The sequence below is a fragment of the Daphnia magna genome, linkage group LG8 (genome assembly GCF_020631705.1).
Source record: "Daphnia magna isolate NIES linkage group LG8, ASM2063170v1.1, whole genome shotgun sequence".
Classification (NCBI taxonomy): domain Eukaryota; kingdom Metazoa; phylum Arthropoda; class Branchiopoda; order Diplostraca; family Daphniidae; genus Daphnia; species Daphnia magna.
In genome coordinates this window covers 3642245-3662395 of record NC_059189.1, presented here as the reverse complement: position 1 = coordinate 3662395, position 20151 = coordinate 3642245, and the positions used below count along the sequence as shown (strand labels likewise).

The 20151-nt window shown below is 41.6% G+C and overlaps 4 protein-coding genes and 1 long non-coding RNA gene across 9 annotated transcripts; 3 read left to right on the top strand and 2 right to left on the bottom strand.

Moving 5' to 3' along the window:
• Positions 1 to 1069: 1069 nt before the first annotated feature.
• LOC116928901 lies at positions 1070 to 9214 on the bottom strand. The gene is made up of 14 exons (XR_006650220.1): positions 9075 to 9214; positions 8899 to 9008; positions 7604 to 7655; positions 7324 to 7541; positions 7062 to 7214; positions 6087 to 6979; positions 5444 to 5500; positions 5323 to 5355; positions 3848 to 3956; positions 3576 to 3763; positions 3319 to 3486; positions 2984 to 3131; positions 1563 to 1703; positions 1070 to 1496 (listed from the first exon to the last, which is right to left on the bottom strand). It is a non-coding gene; the product is annotated as an uncharacterized LOC116928901 (long non-coding RNA).
• On the top strand, positions 4635 to 8791 carry LOC116928900 (zinc finger protein SNAI2). The gene is made up of 4 exons (XM_032936034.2): positions 4635 to 5056; positions 6120 to 7024; positions 7092 to 7245; positions 7308 to 8791. Exons 1-4 carry the CDS (start codon positions 4999 to 5001, stop codon positions 7520 to 7522), a joined length of 1332 nt encoding a protein of 443 aa, XP_032791925.1. The 5' UTR covers positions 4635 to 4998; the 3' UTR covers positions 7523 to 8791.
• Positions 9215 to 9899: 685 nt separating the features above from the next.
• LOC116928899 lies at positions 9900 to 15279 on the bottom strand. 4 transcript variants are annotated; one of them, XM_032936033.2, is made up of 8 exons: positions 15155 to 15279; positions 14945 to 15060; positions 14196 to 14467; positions 13976 to 14133; positions 13646 to 13911; positions 12719 to 13578; positions 10553 to 12648; positions 9900 to 10485 (listed from the first exon to the last, which is right to left on the bottom strand). In XM_032936033.2, the coding sequence occupies exons 3-8, from the start codon at positions 14323 to 14325 to the stop codon at positions 10342 to 10344; spliced, it is 3654 nt and encodes a 1217-aa protein (XP_032791924.2). In that variant the 5' UTR covers positions 14326 to 14467; positions 14945 to 15060; positions 15155 to 15279; the 3' UTR covers positions 9900 to 10341. The 4 variants fall into 4 exon arrangements, with proteins under 4 accessions (XP_032791924.2, XP_032791922.2, XP_032791923.2 ...); XM_032936031.2 differs by having other exon boundaries at positions 10553 to 12651; positions 15155 to 15278; XM_032936032.2 differs by lacking the exon at positions 15155 to 15279 and having other exon boundaries at positions 10553 to 12651; positions 14945 to 15079.
• A 664-nt stretch (positions 15280 to 15943) lies between these two features.
• On the top strand, positions 15944 to 17014 carry LOC116928892 (DNA-binding protein HU homolog). The gene is made up of 2 exons (XM_032936026.2): positions 15944 to 16099; positions 16167 to 17014. Exons 1-2 carry the CDS (start codon positions 16043 to 16045, stop codon positions 16842 to 16844), a joined length of 735 nt encoding a protein of 244 aa, XP_032791917.2. The 5' UTR covers positions 15944 to 16042; the 3' UTR covers positions 16845 to 17014.
• Positions 17015 to 18445: 1431 nt separating this feature from the next.
• LOC116928893 (mucin-4) lies at positions 18446 to 19723 on the top strand. Of its 2 annotated transcripts, XM_045177821.1 has the most exons (3): positions 18446 to 18607; positions 18679 to 19015; positions 19085 to 19723. In XM_045177821.1, the coding sequence occupies exons 1-3, from the start codon at positions 18548 to 18550 to the stop codon at positions 19549 to 19551; spliced, it is 864 nt and encodes a 287-aa protein (XP_045033756.1). In that variant the 5' UTR covers positions 18446 to 18547; the 3' UTR covers positions 19552 to 19723. The 2 variants fall into 2 exon arrangements, with proteins under 2 accessions (XP_045033756.1, XP_032791918.2); XM_032936027.2 differs by having other exon boundaries at positions 18679 to 19723.
• Positions 19724 to 20151: the final 428 nt, after the last annotated feature.

Genomic DNA, 20151 nt, shown 5'->3' with positions numbered 1-20151 from the left:
TTAATTTAACTACGTTACAGAAATAGCAAAGATAAAAAATAAATGAAAATTCTGATCACCCTGTAAGCTTTTCTTGTATGTTCGTTCTAAGTAAGCCTCGGTGGCTCAGTTGGCAGAGCGTAGGTCTCATAATCCTAAGGTCGTGAGTTCGAGCCTCACCCGGCGCAAATCTTTTTGGCTCCTCTTGCTAATTTGTGGAATTTCAGATTCAAGAGTCTTTCCTTTGAGTAACGTGTATTAATTAGTTAACTAGGTGTGCCAAAACACCTGTTTTCCCTTTCAAAGTTGTTTCATTTGAAGTACCGTATGTACCACGCGTCATGCGACTAAAGTCCCAAATCTAAAACAACAAACTTAACAGTAAACAAATTCAAATTTTTTTGCCGGTATTACGACGACGACGTGTATAACGTGACTCATCAGTTTCAGACACATTCAGTGTACGTGCAGTGTAGATGAATATGAACTTAGTAGAGGATCAAAGGAAAACAGCAGCACATGAGTGTTCGTAGATTTAGTAAAAAGAGAATTAATGTCTTCAAATGTTTCGGAACGGGTCGTGCGTCACCGGTACTGCAACAGCAGCAGCCGGCATTCCCTTCGATACGATGTGGTTTAGAGGAAGGGGGGGTTCGTCATATGCTTCATGTTGTAGATAGGGAGAAAACCGGAGCAGAACATCAGCAGCAAAGCACGCGCTGGCGCGTGCCTGTTTGCTTAGCCAGGCGTCCAGATGTGCCCAGCACCCGGTGTGATGGGCGTGCAAGTGGTCAGGGAAGAACCACCCTTTGGCGCTACTGCTCTACAAGACAATTGCTTTTTCCTTGCTTCCTTACTCGTATAGCAAAAGAGAAAGGAAGATGGTGAGGGGGCATGCTCCCAAATGAGTAGGGTCACTGGCAAATCAGAGTGCAGGTCATTCATCACACAGCACAATGCCCATGTATAGAAAGTCAGGAAGAAGGCGTCGTCGGACGTCGCCACCTTTTTCTTCCTCTCGTTTTTTCTTCCCCCCTGTATCCGGAAAATCCATTTAAAACTTGAAAGAAAAAAGAAGAAGAGGAGGAACTCTTTGACACGCGGTTTCCATTTCTGCAAACAGCAGCTATTCTCGTTTGAAAACAGTTGCGCGTGCGGCGGCTGAATATAAAGACAATGCTCCAGGTTTCGGTGGCTCGAGGGGGGGAAGAAAGGGTTGTGACAGTTGTACGTATACATCTTATAGTGCAAAGTAGATTTCCATTCATTAAAAAAAAAAGAAAAAAAAAAAGAAGAGGGAGTTCTGTTTTTGGAGAGCCCACAGACGGAGTGCGGAGGTCGGTGCGTGCTCGTGCGGAAGTGGCGGCTTTTTATTATTTTCGTAGAATTCCTTTACTGAAGGCTCGCTTGGAATGTTCATCTACTCCCTTGCGAAGAACTTTATGCTCCGCTCATCAGTTCAGTTTCCCCTTGATGATTTTTGTTGTTCTTTTTTGGAACTTGGCAGCCATCCCTGTCTAGAGGGAAAGAGAAAGAAAAGTCAACGTGTGCGCTATGCTTCCAGCATGTAATGTTTCTCTTACAGTTCTTTTCAAGGCTCCTCCTCACTGCCACCCGTTTCCATCCGCAGCATATGGTGACGTCGCGCGTGTCTTCGAAAACTCCTACGGACGGAACGCCATTATTTCTTATCATCATTCCGTTATATTTTTCTTGAACCCCATCTGCAAGCACAAGAAACATGTCAAATGTGAAAACGAAGAAAAGAGAAAATGAAATGTCTTTTAAATTGTGAACCCAATTTCCAAAATCACTGGACCGTCGAACACGGCAGTTCCAGCGGCAAAGAAAAAAAAAAAAAACACAACAATGATGGGAATGGTTTTAAAAGGTCTAACCTTATCATATTTAGTAGCATGCGCAAAAAAAAAAACAAACCCATAACGAAAGCTCATTAATTTCTGTCTTCTTATTTCCTTCTTCTGTATACTAAAATAACGAAGGTTTCAATTCCAATTGGATCATGTCGCATGACATTCAGAAGCAAAGGAATAAGCAGTTGCCATATGGCTTTAGTATATCGTATGCTATTACATCATACATGTATAACGCATAGAGACTTTAAGCTTAACAGTCGGACGTCTCTTTTTCATTCCCTCGACTTTTCTTATTATCCCAAAGTGCAGTACCGCTGGCCGACTTGATGAGGTCACGTCCTCGGATTCAATTCCACCACGTATATACTCTCTCCAATCAGTGGCTGCATGTTAGCCCCCCACATAACGAAGGCCAGCAATATACTGTCCAGCAACAAATTCAACAAGTATTTTTCTTTTCTTATTACGTTCGTTGTCATGGTAGATTCTAATAAAAATGAAACATTCTCAATCTTCCGAAACATAGCTCTCCTCGTTTAAAAGCAAAGGCCATCGTTGGAGGGTTGATGAGATAAAAATAATACACCAACGTTTCGGAAGAAGGCTTGAGAAGGGGGGAGGAAAAGGGACGCGGGACGTGTTATATATGCGGATGTCAGTAGTCCACAGTGGTGGTGGCTGGTTTTACTGCTGTTAGTGGTGGGCACAATAAGGTAGGGTGAGGGGGGGTTAAATATAGGACCTTAGTAGTAGGGATCGGCTGGGGGAGCTGAAAGACAGAGGATGCTATATAAGCCTATTTTCAGGTGGTCTCCCCCTAGTTTGAACATCTTCTCGGTGGTCGACACCCACCTCCTATACTCCCAACTTGGTTTTTCCCTTTGCAAACAGAGCTATATAGCAGTCAAGTCGGAAGACCGCAGTAATAGAGAGAGAGAACCGGCACGCTTGGCTTGCTGCTCTTTTTATTTTCTGCTGCTGAGGGCGTTTGAAAGATATCTTCATCTCCACTCGGAAACAGATCACACACTCTTAAACCCCGAAAAATAAAAAAATAAATAAATACGGCAAGGGGGTGGGGAAGAGTATCTGTTTCTCTCTCTCTCTCTCTCTTGTATGCCACTTACCTAATATTAGACATCAAGGCAGGCTAGTGCATCTCTTAAATGTTTAGCCTTGAAAAAGAGGCTTGATCCTTCGTGGCATTGTTAGACCATATGATTTGGGAAGTTTGGTTTTCCTGGTTTGCTTAAATAGATGGAAGCTCCAGGAGATCTGTAAAAGAAAAAAAAAAGGAATACAGTAAAAATGTGTGTACAAGGTTTAAAACAAAAACAACACGGAAGGTGTCGGAGGGGAGAGAAGAAAAAGAGGGGTAAAAATGGAACTTATTTTTAAAATCACCACGGCTCGTGTCAAAGACAAACACACGTAGGGAGCGTATACTTCTATTGTTACTCACCGATGCCGTTGTTGCTGGCTGCAGTGAACTTCAAATTGAATTTTCCAATTCATTTTCGTTTGCTTCACTCCGACCTTATAAGTCACGAAGCCCTCCATACATTTTCGCTGTCATAACATCCTGCGTAACTGTGCACACTTCGCTATTACACTCGCATTGGGTAATGTACTGTCAGGGTGGGAAAAAAATTTTTTTTTTTTTAAAGAAACATACAGATAGTTCCGCCGGACGGGATGTATGCATATAGGAACTCTTACCGAGTTTTTCTTCAGTGCGAAAAAGGGGTGACTTTGATCTTTCCTTTTCCCTGAGAGCAGCAATAGGGGGGGTGGCTCGTGTTACGGTGAAAATACACACACACGCTTCTTTCAAGATCCGGCGCAGATGTCTTGCCTGGATCAACCGAAAAAAGCTATACAGCACACAGGCAAATAGGGTGGATGTGCTGCATGATGAGAAAAGAGAGTTAAAAAGGAATAAGGCAAAAGTCAAGCAAAACTTTTTAAAACTCTCCTGTGCCTGTACTTACTGTATATGAGGGGAAACTTGTTCCTCTCTTGCGTTGCGTTCCAGGTTCCTTCCTGCTGACGTATACGAGCAAGACAGCGAGAGAGAGAGAGAGGGATTTTTTTTCAAGACTAAAAAAGACAGAAAAATAGAGAGGCTTATACAGACAGTGCCGCTCGGCGAGAGAACGGAAGCATCGCGATACAAACACATGTTCACTTGCTGACACCCTATAGAAAAAAAAAAAAGGGCCGGATGTTTGGCGTCCTTTTTTTTTTCCTTTCAACTCAATAACCTTTACCTCCGAAAGTCTACTATTTTTTCTATCGACCTTCACTAACCACTATTACATAAGATTGTTTAACCGAGCCGCCGTTTTGCGGATGATTCGTAAGCGTTCCAGTTCGGTTGGGAGTAATAATAGAAAAAGAAAAAAATTAAAAAAAAAGGTCTATGTAGATCATCGTGGGGATGTTGCATCGCATGGTCTATATGGATCCCCCACCCGCCAAGAAAAAGGGAATACAAAGAAAGGACGACCCAGTATTTTCAAGAGCAAGCCACTTTCCAGCGTTTCTGTGTACAGAGAATAGAGCCGGGTGGTGGAGGACGGTGTCTTTCGCAGAGATGGCGCTCTAGATTGTAAAATGCCGAGCTGACTGTGTAGGGTGAATGGCTCTGTATATCGAGTTCCTATTCCCTGTTGAAGAAGGCTAGGATGCATGTAAGAGGAAAGAGGAGGAGGCGGTGGAGGGTCGAGTGGGAGGAGGAGAGCAAAGAAGAAGAGGTGGGGTCCATGTGTGCACGTGGTGGTCGGCGGTAATTTTTAGAGGTACCGGGACACCGAAGATGTTGGCATTCGTTCCAAACATCTCGTGGTGATAGCGTGTGCTCCCTCGGCTCCTCCAGCGAAATCTCGATTTCAATCGGACACAAAAGTCAGGCATCGGGCCTTATTGTACATTACGCCAGTGTTTCGCTGAACCTATTGCTGCCACGTTCGCTCGGTTGTACCTCACTGTCAATTCGTTCGACCGTTGAATTTGATTACGGCAAGCCAAGATCGCGCTCAAGTGTTTCTTCGTATTGCGTCACACAATCCCTGAAAAACGAGCCTTTTTTTTTTCTGGAACAGTCTGCCTGTCGGATCATCAGGATCGTCTTTAAAAAAAAATGCCTAAATCGTTCCTCTTTACTCATCGACGTTACAACATCAGCCCCGTTCCTACCGGTACGTACGGTTTTGGCTCAACCCTTACGAAGATTTCAATTTTACTTTTCTTTTACATTTGTGTTGCTACATCCGTTGGTGTCATTGGGTGATGCACATCGTTCTATCGCTCTCTTTCACATTGCACGTATACACCCACCGTTTCCCTTTTTCCAGCGCTCTGATTGCGTAGTCTACTATAAATAGCTAACATGCCCCCAACCCCCCCCTTAGTAAAGACGTGTAGCACCCACCACGACCACTACCTCTGCCACTGCAACCGTTACCTCGACTGTCGTCGATTCTTCGGAATCCAATGTCTGGAAAAAAAAATTTAATGCAAAAAAAAAAAACAATTTTGTACGTTGAAATTTTAAAATCTTTGCAGCTTTTCTTGCCATTATTTACCCAAATTCCGGATTGGAAGTTTGAAACTGATTTTGCGGCGACATGCTTGCAATCAATCTGCAAAAAAACAAACAAAAAAATGAGACAGGAATGTGATTGGCTTGAGCTACACGTCATTTCTGGGTAGCAAACAGTTGCGCACAGGCGCTGGAACGTAAAAAAGGGAGGCAGAGAGGCAGGTGGGCACTCAATCCGAGAAAACCGGGCAACGGCGCACACACATGCCCGCGTTCGCCCGCCCCACACCAAAAATAGAACTTTTTTTCTCTCTCTCGAGACGGCGCAGCGCGTCGTCGACCTCGTCTCAACGACGACGACGTCTGGAACCCACGCCCTCAATCCCCAACAAAAAAAAAAGAAAAAGAAAAGGAACGTGTTTTTCGTTCCAGGATATTTTACCGTGAAAGAGAGAGACGCAAGAGACGAGTGAATTTTCGCGAATGAGTACAGCTGGAACAGAGCCACACGGGCTAGTGTCCAGCTCCAAAATCCCCCCAGCATCAGTATTATAAGCAACAGTTGGTTAGCAAGTGGTCACGATGGACAGAAATAAACTTCTGCCCCTTTTCTCTTTCTCCTTACTAGCCTTTTTTTTCCCCACTACGCGGAATGCGGATTCCTGCCAAAATGTTTGTTTGCTCACCGTCACTCAATTTGTTGATTTTTTTAACGACAGAAGAGGCAGCATCGATTGCATCATCGCTCCGGAATGGTAAAGATGACGTTGCTGCTGTTGTGTCCGTGGTCAAACCAGTCCAGCAACCACAACGTTACATTCAGCAACAACATAGGAAGGCAAACAGCAACCCGCAAAACTATCCGGCGTTCCCTCTGTCGCCTGGCCAAGGAACTGTAGCCGAGCTAAAATCACCTGGACGACCGCAATCCGCCCGCATTTCACCCGTCATCGGAAGTGGTAGTATTATGACACCGGATGGCCGCCTCCAGCACCACGGCACTACGATTCCCGAAGAGATGTACAACTTGTTCCAGTTAGCTGAAGTCAGTCTGGCTACTTCAGGCGGGAGCGAATTCCGTTCTGTGCTGGAACGCTGGCGCCATCAACAGCAAGGCTTGGTGATGGCACGAGCTTTGAAAAGCCCAGTTGTCAAAATGCTGGACATGTCCAGCTGCTCCAGTCATTCAACGCCGGTGCTGGATAAACCGCTGGATTTGAGCCGCGATCCAGCAACAACCGCCACGTCGAGCGAAGTCCGCATTTTAACACCGTCACCATCGCCAACGCCTTCCGAGACTCATCTCACCATTAATCTCGGCCTGCGCAAGAAATCACCGCAATCCAGCAGGGCCGCTTCATCCGAAGCTGAAGACGACGAAGACGATGACGAAGATGTCGATGAATTGGATGCCACAGATTCTTGCTGGTCGCCTGATGATGTCACTTCGTGCAAGTCCGTGTCTGTCGTTGTGAAAGGGCCAAGTGCTAGCAATAGCAGCAACAGTGGCGATAGTCACACAGGGCCAGACGGACATGAATGTCCCGATTGTGGCAAGCGCTACAGCACTTCTTCCAACCTGGCCAGACATCGACAAACTCATCGATCACCAGCTGACCAAAAGGTATACAAACGCGAATTGTTTGTAAAAACTTACTTACATTCTAATCATTACTGATTTTGGTTTTTAGGCGAGACGCTGTCCTCATTGCGACAAAGTTTACGTTTCAGTTCCGGCTTTCTCAATGCACGTCCGCACTCACAGCCAGGGTTGCAAGTGTCCTTACTGCGGTAAATCATTTTCCAGGCCATGGCTGTTACAGGGCCACATACGAACCCATACAGGTGAGAAATGAACAAGATGTTTCATTTAATGAATTAACATCTAATTATTTGTTTAAAATTAGGCGAGAAGCCTTTCACCTGTCAAATCTGTGAGAAAGCGTTTGCTGACAAATCCAACCTACGAGCCCACATCCAGACTCATTCCAATTTGAAGCCGTTCACGTGCCAACGTTGCGGCAAAGCTTTCGCTCTCAAATCCTATCTTTACAAGCACGAAGAGTCGTCGTGCATGAAAATGGTCACCAAAGGTCCCGCTCCTGATCCCAAAGACGATTAAAGTCCAGTCAGTCAATAGCCTATATACATTAAGGATAAAGATTAGTCGATCGGCTATTTTGCCAAAATTATACATACTTACGAAACTCTCCATTGATAGACATTAGGATTCGCCATTTTTGATGCAAAAGGACCTGGTATTATAAGAGTATTATAAATTTAAGAAAGGATGATTATTCTAAGTCCCGTAAACATTATGTGTAGATAGCCGTAAGTGTTTCTCTTTTTTCTTCTATTTCAAATACTTGGTATTACGAAATCATAAAAAACAGCTAGGCACTCCAAAGAAAAATTTGTTTTTGCGGTCAAACTGTTCTAGCCTTGCCTCAATCGAGGGGAACAAAAGACGACGATATATTTATAATCTTTTGACGTGTAAACTTTGAGAGCATTTGATCAGCCTTTTGTTTGAACTGGGTTTGTTCTTCGTCTTGACAAATGGCGAGAGGGAACCTTTCGAAGAATTGATTAGTTGAAAACATTGTAGCCCTAAGATATGTATGACTATTTGTAGGGACCACTTTTCTTCATTCGATCGGATTCCACGCAAGTGTAGTCACGCCAATATAGTGCCTCATAATACTCCAATTCAAAATGATAAAAATATTAGAGTACTTTTCCTTAAAAAGTTAGCCATAATCATTAGAACAAAAAAAACAGAAAAAGAAAAAAAGATTTTGCCCTTGATTGGGCGAATTGAATCTAACAGGGACGTTGAAATATGCTTGTCAAAGAAACAATTCGTACACTAGTCTCTGTGTATGCAAATATCAAGTGCCCTTGTTAATAGTGATGGTATTGAACATTTCAGAAAAAAAGATTCGTTTCTTATATTTTACGTATCAATTTTCATTTTCATTTTTTTTTTTAATTACCCTCCACTTGAGTGGATGGCCTGCTAAGCACACATGAATTTTAGGTTCTCTTAAAAACAAAAATGAATGGATAGTTAAGCTAAGGACGGAGTTCCTTTTTTTCTACAGTGACAAACATCTTGTTCTGGTATAGCCATCTAGTCTTTCTTTAAATCAACTCAGCGATGGAAAATTCAAATTGTCGAACCGAGTAAATACCAAACCTTGCTATTCATTGTGTGCCAAATATGAAGGATAAAATACTCATAGTTTTGTCTGAGTCTTCTCGATATTTTCTGTTTTATAAAACTCTCTACTTTTATACTCCCTTCTCCGGAATGTAATTGACGATTGATGACTACTCATTACTTTTGGAAAGACTTCGACAATAAACAGTTTTAAGTTAAAACACTTAATGAACTTGCACACCTCGAAAGAATAGTGTTCTAACTCCCTATCTCTGAACTATCCAAGGTTGATTGGCACGTGAAATGAGTTCCGTAGAGGCAAGTGAAAGGCTTACCTGGTAATATGTTCAAATTACAGGAACCGACGCTGATGTCTTGACGACTATATCTGGTCGAACCGACTGCTACGTTATCCGTTTTCCCGATGTTGGGAAAAATTTGGAACCTGTCATCCCAAAAGGTAAATAAAAATTCTGCAGATATCTTTATGCTGTATATAATTAGCGTTTACCTTCTCAGGTACAATATGCGGAATCGGCAGCCTTTGTCCACTTGTACGGTGCCACCCAATCAGGCCAGCGGATTTACTAGTTAACTCCATCGGTGAAATAAACTCAACGGAAAGCTGTTGAGCCCTCCGCTGAAGATCAGCTTTTGAAATGCCTATTCAAACGAAGATGAACAAGGCAATTAGTGAGCTGAAACTTAAAAAGGAAATAAAATAATAAAAAAAAAAAACTTATGCGAGATTACGTGATAAGGTGATTCTTGCAGAAAAGTCTCTTTTAGGTTTGTTGGCGCGAATTTAATAAATGAACATGGATTAAGGCAACCTAAAACTGCTGATTCCTAAAACCAATATTATGAAGAAACTACAAAGATACAATGAAATCCAACATTATGCAGGGCATGGATAAAGTAATGGAGGATTGTTGTCATGAAATCTAGCGTCTAAGCTATGGAACAAATTTTCCAATTCATGACATTTTCCTGTGTAACAGCAACGGACGATGAAGACATACAGTTAGATTGCATATAAACTACCCCTTGGAAATACAGGATACACAAATTCGACATGGAATAAAAAATAAGCCAGTAACTGTCGACAATGGCAATATCAAGTTTTTTGTCCACGACCTTTTTTACAAGAAATATAGATTTTAAAAAACCTCACGAAAAATATGGCTGTGTGTAATGTCCAATTTCTAGCTAATTGCGAGTCTGTTCGACACTACATTCTGAGAAAGAAAAAAGCAATTACTTTCAGACCATTTACACCCCCCCCCACCCCCAACGACCCAATTCCAAAGGGAGAACAAAATGAAATTAGTCTCACTTAAGCTGTTTGGAGTTCAATATTTGCCTTAACTTAACGAAGATCAGGTCAACATACATAATTTACGAGCATTGCACAAGGAATTAAATTGTCTCTATGTGGTAAGAAGGGGATTTTTGTGCAACTGATTAGCTTCAAACAATGATAAGTGTTTAACGTAAGAAAAACCATTATCAATGTCGCTTTGGACAACTAGTTTCAAAGGAACTGCCATCCGGTTAAGAAACAACCCTTCTAGTTTATTAAATAGGGCGCAAAATTTTAAAAAACCAAGCAGACAAAAAGCTGCAATGAATTAAACAAATACCATCTTGGTTGTGTCCAGAAGTAACAAGTTGATTAAGCGATCCAATCTGGTTGGATCTGGCACAGAGGCGTTATGCTTTGCAGATTTTCTTTCTTTCTTGGTTATGGAAATGGGTACAGGAGATCTTGATGCAACTCATTTTCTTTCACGTAGAATGCGTTCTACAAAATTCAGTTGCTCGTTGGTCGATGCATTTTTTACACTTGTGCGCTTCCGTGCTGTCTTGTGCGTTTTTCCTGACGTGGCCATGTTGCTCGACGCATCGCCAACATTTTCAACCTAAAAAAAATCCAAAGTTATACAAAAAAAAAAAATGGGCAATAAAAATAACATTATTTCTTCTTACGTTATCTTTGAATGTAGTAGCTCGTTTTGAAATAATCTTGTCAGAGCGTTTTTTCTTTGGGTCTAATGGACGTTTCTTTCTTCCTTTTTTCGACTCCTCTGGCTGTTCGTCACAGATCTCGCTGCCAAGGTACTTTTTCATGATTTCTTCTATGGAAACGGCGACGTTAATAGGCTCTTCATGGGGTTTCTTTATTTTCGACGAGCCTGAAATAACTGGATTTTTTTCTTTTCTTGGTTTAACTTCTGATTTGCCACTGGTGACCTTCTCTATTGGAGTATCAACTTTAGATTCTGCAAGAATTTTCGCGATGAGAGAATCTTTGGAACGCGAACGGGACGGCCTTCCATTTGAACCGGTGGTTTCACTCCGATTATCAGTAGTCATTTCACAAAGATGATCTTTTTTGCTTCCACACTTAGTTTCGTGCGTCAACCGCTTGGCATGATGTTCTTTCTTGAGAGTTTTCTTCAAAAGGGAATCAGGAGCTTTAAACTGTTCACAAAATGGAGGGCAAAAAAAGTTACTTGACGTTGGAGTGACTTCCTGCTTTTGGGGCTTATCGTGCACCTCGCAAAGCAAATTGCCTTTAGAAGCAGAAAGATCTGCGGCTTCATTTCGATTGTCCTTGAAAATCGATGTGCTACAAGATATAGGTTGACGGCTAGTGCCATGGGAATCAGCACGCTCTAATTCTGCAAGTGGTGGGGCGTCAGTCATAGCCGAAAACGATTTCTCGGAGGTCAGAGATGCAATTTGGACTTCAATGGAGCGGTGGATGTTTGCAGGTATATCATTAACAGTTTCAAGTGCTTCTTCTGCTTTTTTACTGGAGGAATTTAACTGAGGGTGCAAGTTTTTAGCAACCATTTCCTTCGCAAGTAACTCATTCAGAAGGGAAGGTTGTGACGGCTGCTCTTGCATTTTCGGAGATTTCGTGGCTGATGTTTCTTGTGCCACATGTTCAAAATATGAAATATTCCATCCGCTTGAGCTGGGCAATCTTCTTTTATTCTTTTTCTTAATGTCACAAAGATTTCCTGATGAGTGGGTGCAACAAGGTGACTGTTCACTGATCTCATTATTTGTGCCATTTCTTAGCAAACGAGGTTTTCTCAACTCAATACTTGTGTTCGAATCTTCGTTATTCTTACGCCTTCCGATAGGAGTAGAAACAGCGATTGGCACAGGAACGGAAGTAATGGATGAGTTCTCGAAGGTAACCGATGAATCGTGTACTTTACTTCGAATACTAGTCAAGTTCGAACGATTATTCCAAAACCGTTGATGGAAAGATGAACGATGTTTGAGTGAAGAAAGAACTTTCGTCCCAGCATGACTCGTCGATGAAACCATAGTAAGTGGTAAATGAGTTAACTCCAATGATGGGTAAGCAAGATTATCTCTCTTTACTTTACGAGTAAGGGATCTGCTTTTCCTTGAAACACTTTTCGTTGTTGTTAGCTTGTTCTGGACGCGATAAGCAGACATGCAGTTATCTTCCTGATTCCTTGCTATATCTTCATCGCTGATGACATCCGTTTCTGACATAGACGTTTTCCTTCGTTTTGCCAAAAACTCAATTATAACATCGTTTGAATCAAGGCTTTTTTCTTTCACACTTGTGGTAAAGGTAATTTCTGAATTCTGATGGCAAGTTTCATCGATGATATAAGGATTTGAGCTAGCTTTGGGTCGATCAAACATTTTGCTTCTAGGACTTTCTGAGGTTGAAACCGTTGAAAATGAAGAGACAGTGGGTTCTGGCAAAAGGGTGGCCTCAAAATTGTCTCTCATCACTTTATGGAAAGGAAAAGCTGATCTTCTTCTTGACACCATTCTTGACATTGGCAGAGAGTATCGGTCGACACGCGCTGGCACATCGTTCTCTTCCAAATTTACGGCTTTCGATTCATCGCTGCGTGGGAATGTATACGGACTGATGGACGCTACTTTCTTCGGCTTAGGCAAATATTCAATTTTTACTTCTTCCGGATAAATAATTTTCTCTTTGGTTTGGCTCGTAATCTCTTCGTCACGAACACTTTCCAATTCAGAACATTCGTCAAGTTTGTGGCCGTCCATTGTTAAACTGACTACTGTAAGCAAATTTGAAAAATTAAGAATATTGTTCTACGATGGCTCTTTTTTTTTTTAAATAATTACCGGTATTAGGTCCGTCAGCATTGATAAATGACGATAATTTCGGTGAAATGTGTCCTTTCGAAAAAATTGAAGATGCTTCCGTGGAACAATGTTCTTTAACAACCTGATTCGTTTTGGGGGTGAACTTTTGACCTTGTATCCGAGTGAGAGTACTGGTTTGATTGGATTCTTTAATAATATTGGTGAGATTAAAAGCAAAAGAAGTTTCCTCTGTTGGGTGTTCCATATTGTGTTGTTTTTTATCTAATCCGTTAAGTGAGCTGTCCCCAGGAGGGAGTTGGCTGCTCTCCCCGTTCCGATTTGATGTCTCAGAGGACTTCCCACGAGTTTCTTTCTTGTTGCAACCTTCAAGGTACTGACGATACAAGGCAGTCACGTCGACATCAGCATTACGGATGATCTCAAGGCACAAGTCAGTGGTGATGCAAGAGTTTTTTACGATATCCGACTTTTTAGGATCGTTAAACAGGAGTGCATTGATGTGTATGCGGCGAATGTCGTGTTCAACTGCTGCAACACGCCGATAGAAGCGGTGATCCAGTCTTGCTTTAATTGTACTGAGATCTATCGGATACTTTACAATGGAGGCGTAAGTAGGGAAATCATCAAGGTCGACGGGGGAAGAGAAATGCTTTGCCACGTCTAGATCCATAATTTGGCTGATTCCAAAAGATATACGGTCACTTTCAGAGTCCCGGTCTCCTACTGGAGGCCAGTCATTTATCCCAGGCATGTAAGATGTCCTTAAAATTTCGATAGGTAGCACTCGAACGCCAGCTCCAACTCTACAAGGTTTTCTTTTTGGGTCGATGTTTTCTAAATCCCATGGACTAAGACGGTCTAAATCCCCATTGTCCCATCTGTTATCACAAAAACACAATTTTTTAATAAATAAGTAAGAGTCAGCGATTTACTATTGAGTTCTACCTGACAAGGTAACACAGAAACATGGATTCAGGAATTTCGGGGTTAAATGGCTCACGCTTCATGAACTGGCCTTCCCACCACATCTGGACTCCGCTATGGTCATTCAAGAGACTTCGAAAACGTTGAGATGAATTCCATTGACGCGTGATAGCAGCATCGTAATCCTGTTTTAGTACCAAAAAATCTGGCACTTCCTCCATATCATGGTATTTGATGACAAAAGTTTTTCTTGTCAACGCTCCATTTTTAGGTTCGAGGCTGCCCAGCTGTAAAGAAAACGCAACATGCAAATAATACTAACAAACTGCAAATTGTCAATGGTTAAATCACCTTCAAGCAAACGAGTCTCGGTGGTTCGACCTCATACGTTACGCATAGGATTCTAACCAATTCTTGTTGATCAATTGTCTGTTTAGACCAAGGAAGCGAACTCGGATTTACCTCATATATTTTTTTCTGCTTTACGATGTTGACGTAGAACTCATGACCTGGGTAGAAATAAACGCGTAAAACTGCCCACTTATAATAAAATCAATAATAAGAAACAAACCTTGCCTGAAGTAAATGATTTCATCGCCTATTTGTGGATAGAAAGGTAATCTGCGTAGCTCCGTTGAAGATAACCAGTCAGAGGGTCGAAAGCACTTTGTGCCCAATTTTTTACTTCTCTTTGCCATCATTTTCTCTTGCTCTAATCCGAGCTTACCTAAATGGCTTCTAGCAGTTTGTGATGTACTTCTTTATGATTTGATACTCCAGTAAGGCTTTCTGAAGACTTTCCAGGTCTTCGGATTCTTGTCTGTAGCTGCCAATGCTTCTGCCCTGTGATCACAATTATTCTTCAATAAAGCTTTGTCGCTTGTGGGTGATGAATTTCTCCAGTTTTTAAAGCTAAAACTGAAATTGCTTGCTCAAATTTAAATAGATCTCTATGGCAAAGGAAAGCAATTCATAGAATTTCTAGCTATCACAGTGACTTATTTGCATAGATCTACTACTAACCCTAGGAAATGACCAATCCCACCTAAAGTTCAAGTTAACAGAACAAAATCTGGGCTAATATTCATGAGGAAGAACAACATATGGCAATGTTAACCCTGATAATCAGGGTTAAACCAACGGATTTACTGGATGGCATGCACTGATGAAAATTTTTTGAAATATGTCTAACAATTTACTCCCCCTTCTATCATTTACAGTCTTTTCAGATAATTTCAATGCACAAATTACACCCTGATAGATGTAGTTATACTTTTTTTCTGAGATAGCTTGCTAATGCCTGAAAATTGCCAATATTACCTTAAAATATGGCTATCGTCCGTTGTTTAACCACGCGTTTGCTAGCAGCCATTTTGAACATACATTGACATTGCTGGTAAAACTTGGGAATCCTACGTGGTACGAACCGCGATTCACTGCAGACAAAATTGGCATAAAAAAGCCATGTCATTTCCTCAAACGCTGATACCTGATAGATGTATGATTTTAATTGTAAACTTGTAAGCTTACTAGTACAGCGAATTGAATCTTTTAAAAACACCCAAGTTTTTCTGCAATCCATTGTTAAAAAGCCGTTCAATTTTTAATGACAAGGACTTCATTGTGTAAAAACAAGGAAAACAGGTAGGCCAGCCCGGGGTTGCCAATACCCAGATAACCCGTGGATCGTTTGCCCCATTTTGGGGCATCGTGGATTCGTGGTAGACTATTTTCTAAGCTGGTTAGGCAAACCGGTTTTACCGGGAAAACCGGATCTATCTACCGCCATCTTGAAAAATGGCACCAAGTTTTAAAAAAGGTTACAAACGAGAGGTAGTTGCTAACTTTCCCAATCTGGTTTTAGCAGGCGCACTAGTACTGACCGATATTTAGCATGTTCTAGAACGTGATTATTAAGTTATTTACCAAGTTATTTACTCACCTAACTTACCTACCGTAATCCAGAATACAGGCTTCAAAGAAATGTCACATGGGGTTTTTCAAGTGATTTGAAAGTTTTAAATAAATGCATATCAAAGACTGCGAAAAAAGATAACCGGACGCGAGTGTCGGATGGCTCGCTCGATCATCATCCGCCAGTAATAAGAGGATGCCTCTTTGAGAAACGTAACTACTTCGTAACACGCTAACACAGTACAGTATGTACTCTGTTCTGTCGAAACTTACATGATGGCATTTAATTACACCTTGGCTTTAAACGACATTGGTTACTGATCAGTTCACATCCACGTGTTTACGTAATCAACACATTAGTAGAATATGAATTTAGTCAGGCGATAACTCCAACTGGTACAAAGTAATGACTCCTCCCACTATCGCCGACTATAAAATCCTGTAGCAGGAAAATTCACATCATTCTTACAGTACATATATTCACAGGGCAGTTTTAGCACAGCCATGAAGTTGATTTTTTTTTCTATTCTGGTCTTGGGTGTCTCTGTCGGCTCCATAAAGGTAATCAACAAAATTTGATGAACTTATTGTCCAATTCTATTTTATTCGAAAAATGTATGTTTTTCAGGGATGGGCATCCGAGGGCGAGGCTGTGAAAAAAGGGGTTGCAATTAAGCACGAAGATGCCGTGAAAGCACCCGAAAATGTCAGAAATGTAGCAAACAATACGTCGATGCCCATTGCGTTCAACACATCATCGATAATATTGCCGGCGGTAAGCCCTACTCGAAAAACCCGCGAGACTAACGTTAAACAACATGTGACCACCAAGGCTCCGACTCGTAAGACCCGAGAGGCTACCGCTTTGCCACACGCTGCGGCTACCAAGGCCCCAACCCGTAAGACACGACAGGCTACCGCTGTACCACATACCGTAGCCAGTAAAGCCCCAACCCGTAAGGCTCGTGAAGTTACCGCTGTGCCACATGCTGCAACTACCAAGGCTCCAACCCGTAAGACACGACAGGCTACTGCTGTGCCACATGCTGCAACTACCAAGGCTCCAACCCCTAAGACTCAAGAGTCTACCACTTTGCCACACACTGTAGCTACAAAAGCTCCTACCCGAAAGACCCGGGCCGCTACCACTGTGCCACATGCTGCGACTACCAAAGTCCCAACCCGTAAAACCCGAGAGGCTACGGCTGTGTCACATACCGTAGCTACTAAAGCCCCGACCCGTAAGGCTCGTGAGGCTACAGTTGCACCCCATGTCACCACTAAGGCTCCAGCGCGAAAACCCTAAAACCTTGGCTGTACATTACCATGAAGACTCTCACCAATGATCTGGATGAAGGAGTCATCAACTATATTTTAGATTGAGGATTAGATCTAAAATTTTATTACTTTCTCTGTTTAGGAAAATGGGAAAAAACAAATGAAATAAAAATGAATAAATAAAGGAATCTATCAAAATTCTCTTTGCCTAACTGTTGTTTTAAAGAAAAGCTCCTGAATAAGAAAATTAATAAGATAATGATGATGATCAGGCAATATAGAAATAAACTGGCAAGCAACGATTATCTGATGTTCCCGAATTACCTTGATTATTGGCAAGACAACACCCATTTTTTTCAGTTAAGGGATTTTGTAACCTTTCTTAGTTGGGCAAAAGCGTTTCCATGTCATGCAGGTTCCCAATTTGTGGTGCAGGAATACATGCTTCGTGAAACAAAACAAAAATCAAACGGCGAAATAAACCAGAATAAGTGAAAACAAGGAAATCTTTACACATTTACGGGTTTACCTTGAACGAAGTAGTTTGCGTGACTTAACACATGACTTCTGAACTTCGCGTGACATTCTCAAAATCGTCGTAATCCAAGGTCATAAATTGTGACGTCACTTCTTCTTTTAGTTCAATATAAGTTGATTTGAAGTTGAGGCTGCATTCCTGCAATAAGTTCTTCAATAAGAGACTCCCGAATCAGTTTGTGGTAACTTATTGCTTGTCATTTCAGTTAGATTACTGCAGGTTTGATAACTCCTTCAAGAATTCTGATCAATCATACAAAGTTTCTAATCGTGAAACAACAAACAAGAAAAAACCTGTTTGATTTGCTAAAATAGCCTGTATGAGTCTGCTCAAGTTTTGCTGCCCTGGTCTCAACAGCATCTCAATAATACGCGAATGACATCGCGAAGCACGTGTGCTGGTTTTGCCATGACTCACGCTACTTCCCAAAAGACAGATAGGATTTTCTAAAATGAAGCACCTTCTACTGGTTTTGCTTGTTCGGGCCTGGATGCACATAAAATGTAAATAAAAACCAGTCGGAATATTTAAGAGACGACAGATAACGTATTATTTTCCTGTAGAGTATTCTTGTAACTATATATAACGCTAACAACTAAATTACCACAAACTTGGAAGTCCCCAGCAAAACATCACAGGTAGAATACAAAAAAGCTTGTTCCAAATTCCAATACGGAGAAAGTCTGAAGTAAAACACATGCCAAATTTACAAATTCGTCACTTTCCAACTGAGGGCAACGAATGTCTATGGCTCTATGGCAATTAAGTGTAATTAATTATGCAACTTTCAATGGAACTGGAAATTCTAAAATAAAAATTATTCTAAATTTCTTACTACATATACTTACCACGTCACAGAATGACGAGTTGCTTTTCAGGAAAAACCTACAAATTTCTGATCTGAAAACAAGGCCATGGAAAATAAACTTTGTGATAATGTATTAGTGCCTGATGCAACCATAATTTAGATGGATGACTCGATGCATGATGATTGAAAGAATGGGTTTGAAAAACACACGTAATCCCCTCGATCTCAACATCCGGTACGTTACTTTCCATATGTCAACGGAATTCCAAATTAGCTGGACAACTTCTCCGACTGGTACGGCATCAAGACTCCTCCCATCATTTTCAAGCTATATATAATCACGTATCGATGCCACAGTCAATCATCCCGGCATCTCTCGAACACCATGAAGTATCTTCTTTTCTTTACCTTGGCCTTAATGGCCGCTTTCACCAGCTCTACAGAGGTACAGAATATAATGCCAGATAAAATGTTTTTAAATTGCTTGCAACTCCAAAACTAATGTTGTACTTACAGGGATGTATGTCAGAAGGCCATGGTGCAAATCATAAAGCTGACAACAGTCACGAGATCGACGACAAAGATGTTACAACAACAGTCAAGCATTCGGTTGTGGCGAACACAACTCACGTTGAAACTACCACGACAGCCAAACACTCCGACGAAACTGCACCTTCTGCTGAAGCTGGACACTCTGCTGGTGGTCAATCCACCGAGAGGCCGATAATTGTTGTTGTCGAAAACATGAATACAACCACTCAAGCAATTGTGGCAGAGATGGTTACGTCCACCCCGATGATGGTCACCTCGATGAAACCTGTTGTTGTTTTCCAAAATACGACAGAAAAACCAGGTAATGTTATCCACGAAGAAGTCAACAAAACATCTGTCACTACTCCAGTTGCAATGACGACTATTGCAGCTGTTATCAATTCTACTGAAAAGCCGACTAAACTTACACCGGAGATGACGACCACAGCACCATCAGCTACTACCCCAAAAGAAACATCTACTCATATTGTTGAACAGATGAATATCAACAAAACTAAAGTTATGACAGCTTCTTCAATGCCAATGGTCGTTACTGCTCCGACAGTAATCAGACGAGAAAGGAGACAAGTTAATGCTACCACGAAGATACCTGCGGCTTCAAACACCCCAGTTTTTGGAAGAAGATTCCCGACCAGGGTACCAACGCCAGTAACACATAAAGCTCGTCAGGGTACGACCGTTGGCCCGGCAATCACTGCATCACGTACAACCACTAAACCGAAAACGGTAACCAAACAGCCGGCTGGACTTTCTCCTGTGGCGCCGTCCAGTGTTCGTGTGCCAATAACGATGAAGCCACAGCCGGTCACCACTGGATCAGTTCCAGTGCGCGGTTAATGCATTTCATCAAAAGCAAAAGCAAATTTTCGCCTTGACGGCTTTCACTACCTAATTTTGTTTTTCATTTTCTAGTTGACGCTAGTTTTTCTTTTTCGTATCGATTAATTTCTCCTTTTCCCTAAATGGATTCACGTGAAAAACTGAAATAAAACCCCCCCCAAAAAAAAAACTCTTTTCAAAATTTACCTTGTTACAAGACGGGTTCGGTTTTCATTCTTGGGATGTGCACTTTTTCGACAGTCATACTAGGCATTAAAACACTCTTTAAGGAACAAACGAATAAAAACGAGAATCATTATTTTAATGAGGGCAATTCTGGAGAACGTAATGGCCGAATACTAAAAGTAGTTTTAATTGCAACTACCTCATGTCCATTGAGTAAATCATGGCTTTTACGATATCCATCTGGAGGGCATTGGGCTTTATAAAATATTTCAATCAGTAGTTTATCAGACGGTTTGGACGACATAAAAAAAAATCTCGATTGCAATTGAAGACGGAATAAATAGAGAGAAGACGGGTAGGCGAAAAACTTTTGTTAACAAATGAGTGGGTGTTGTCTATTCAAACCAGTTTTACAAGTTCTCTGAAAAGAAT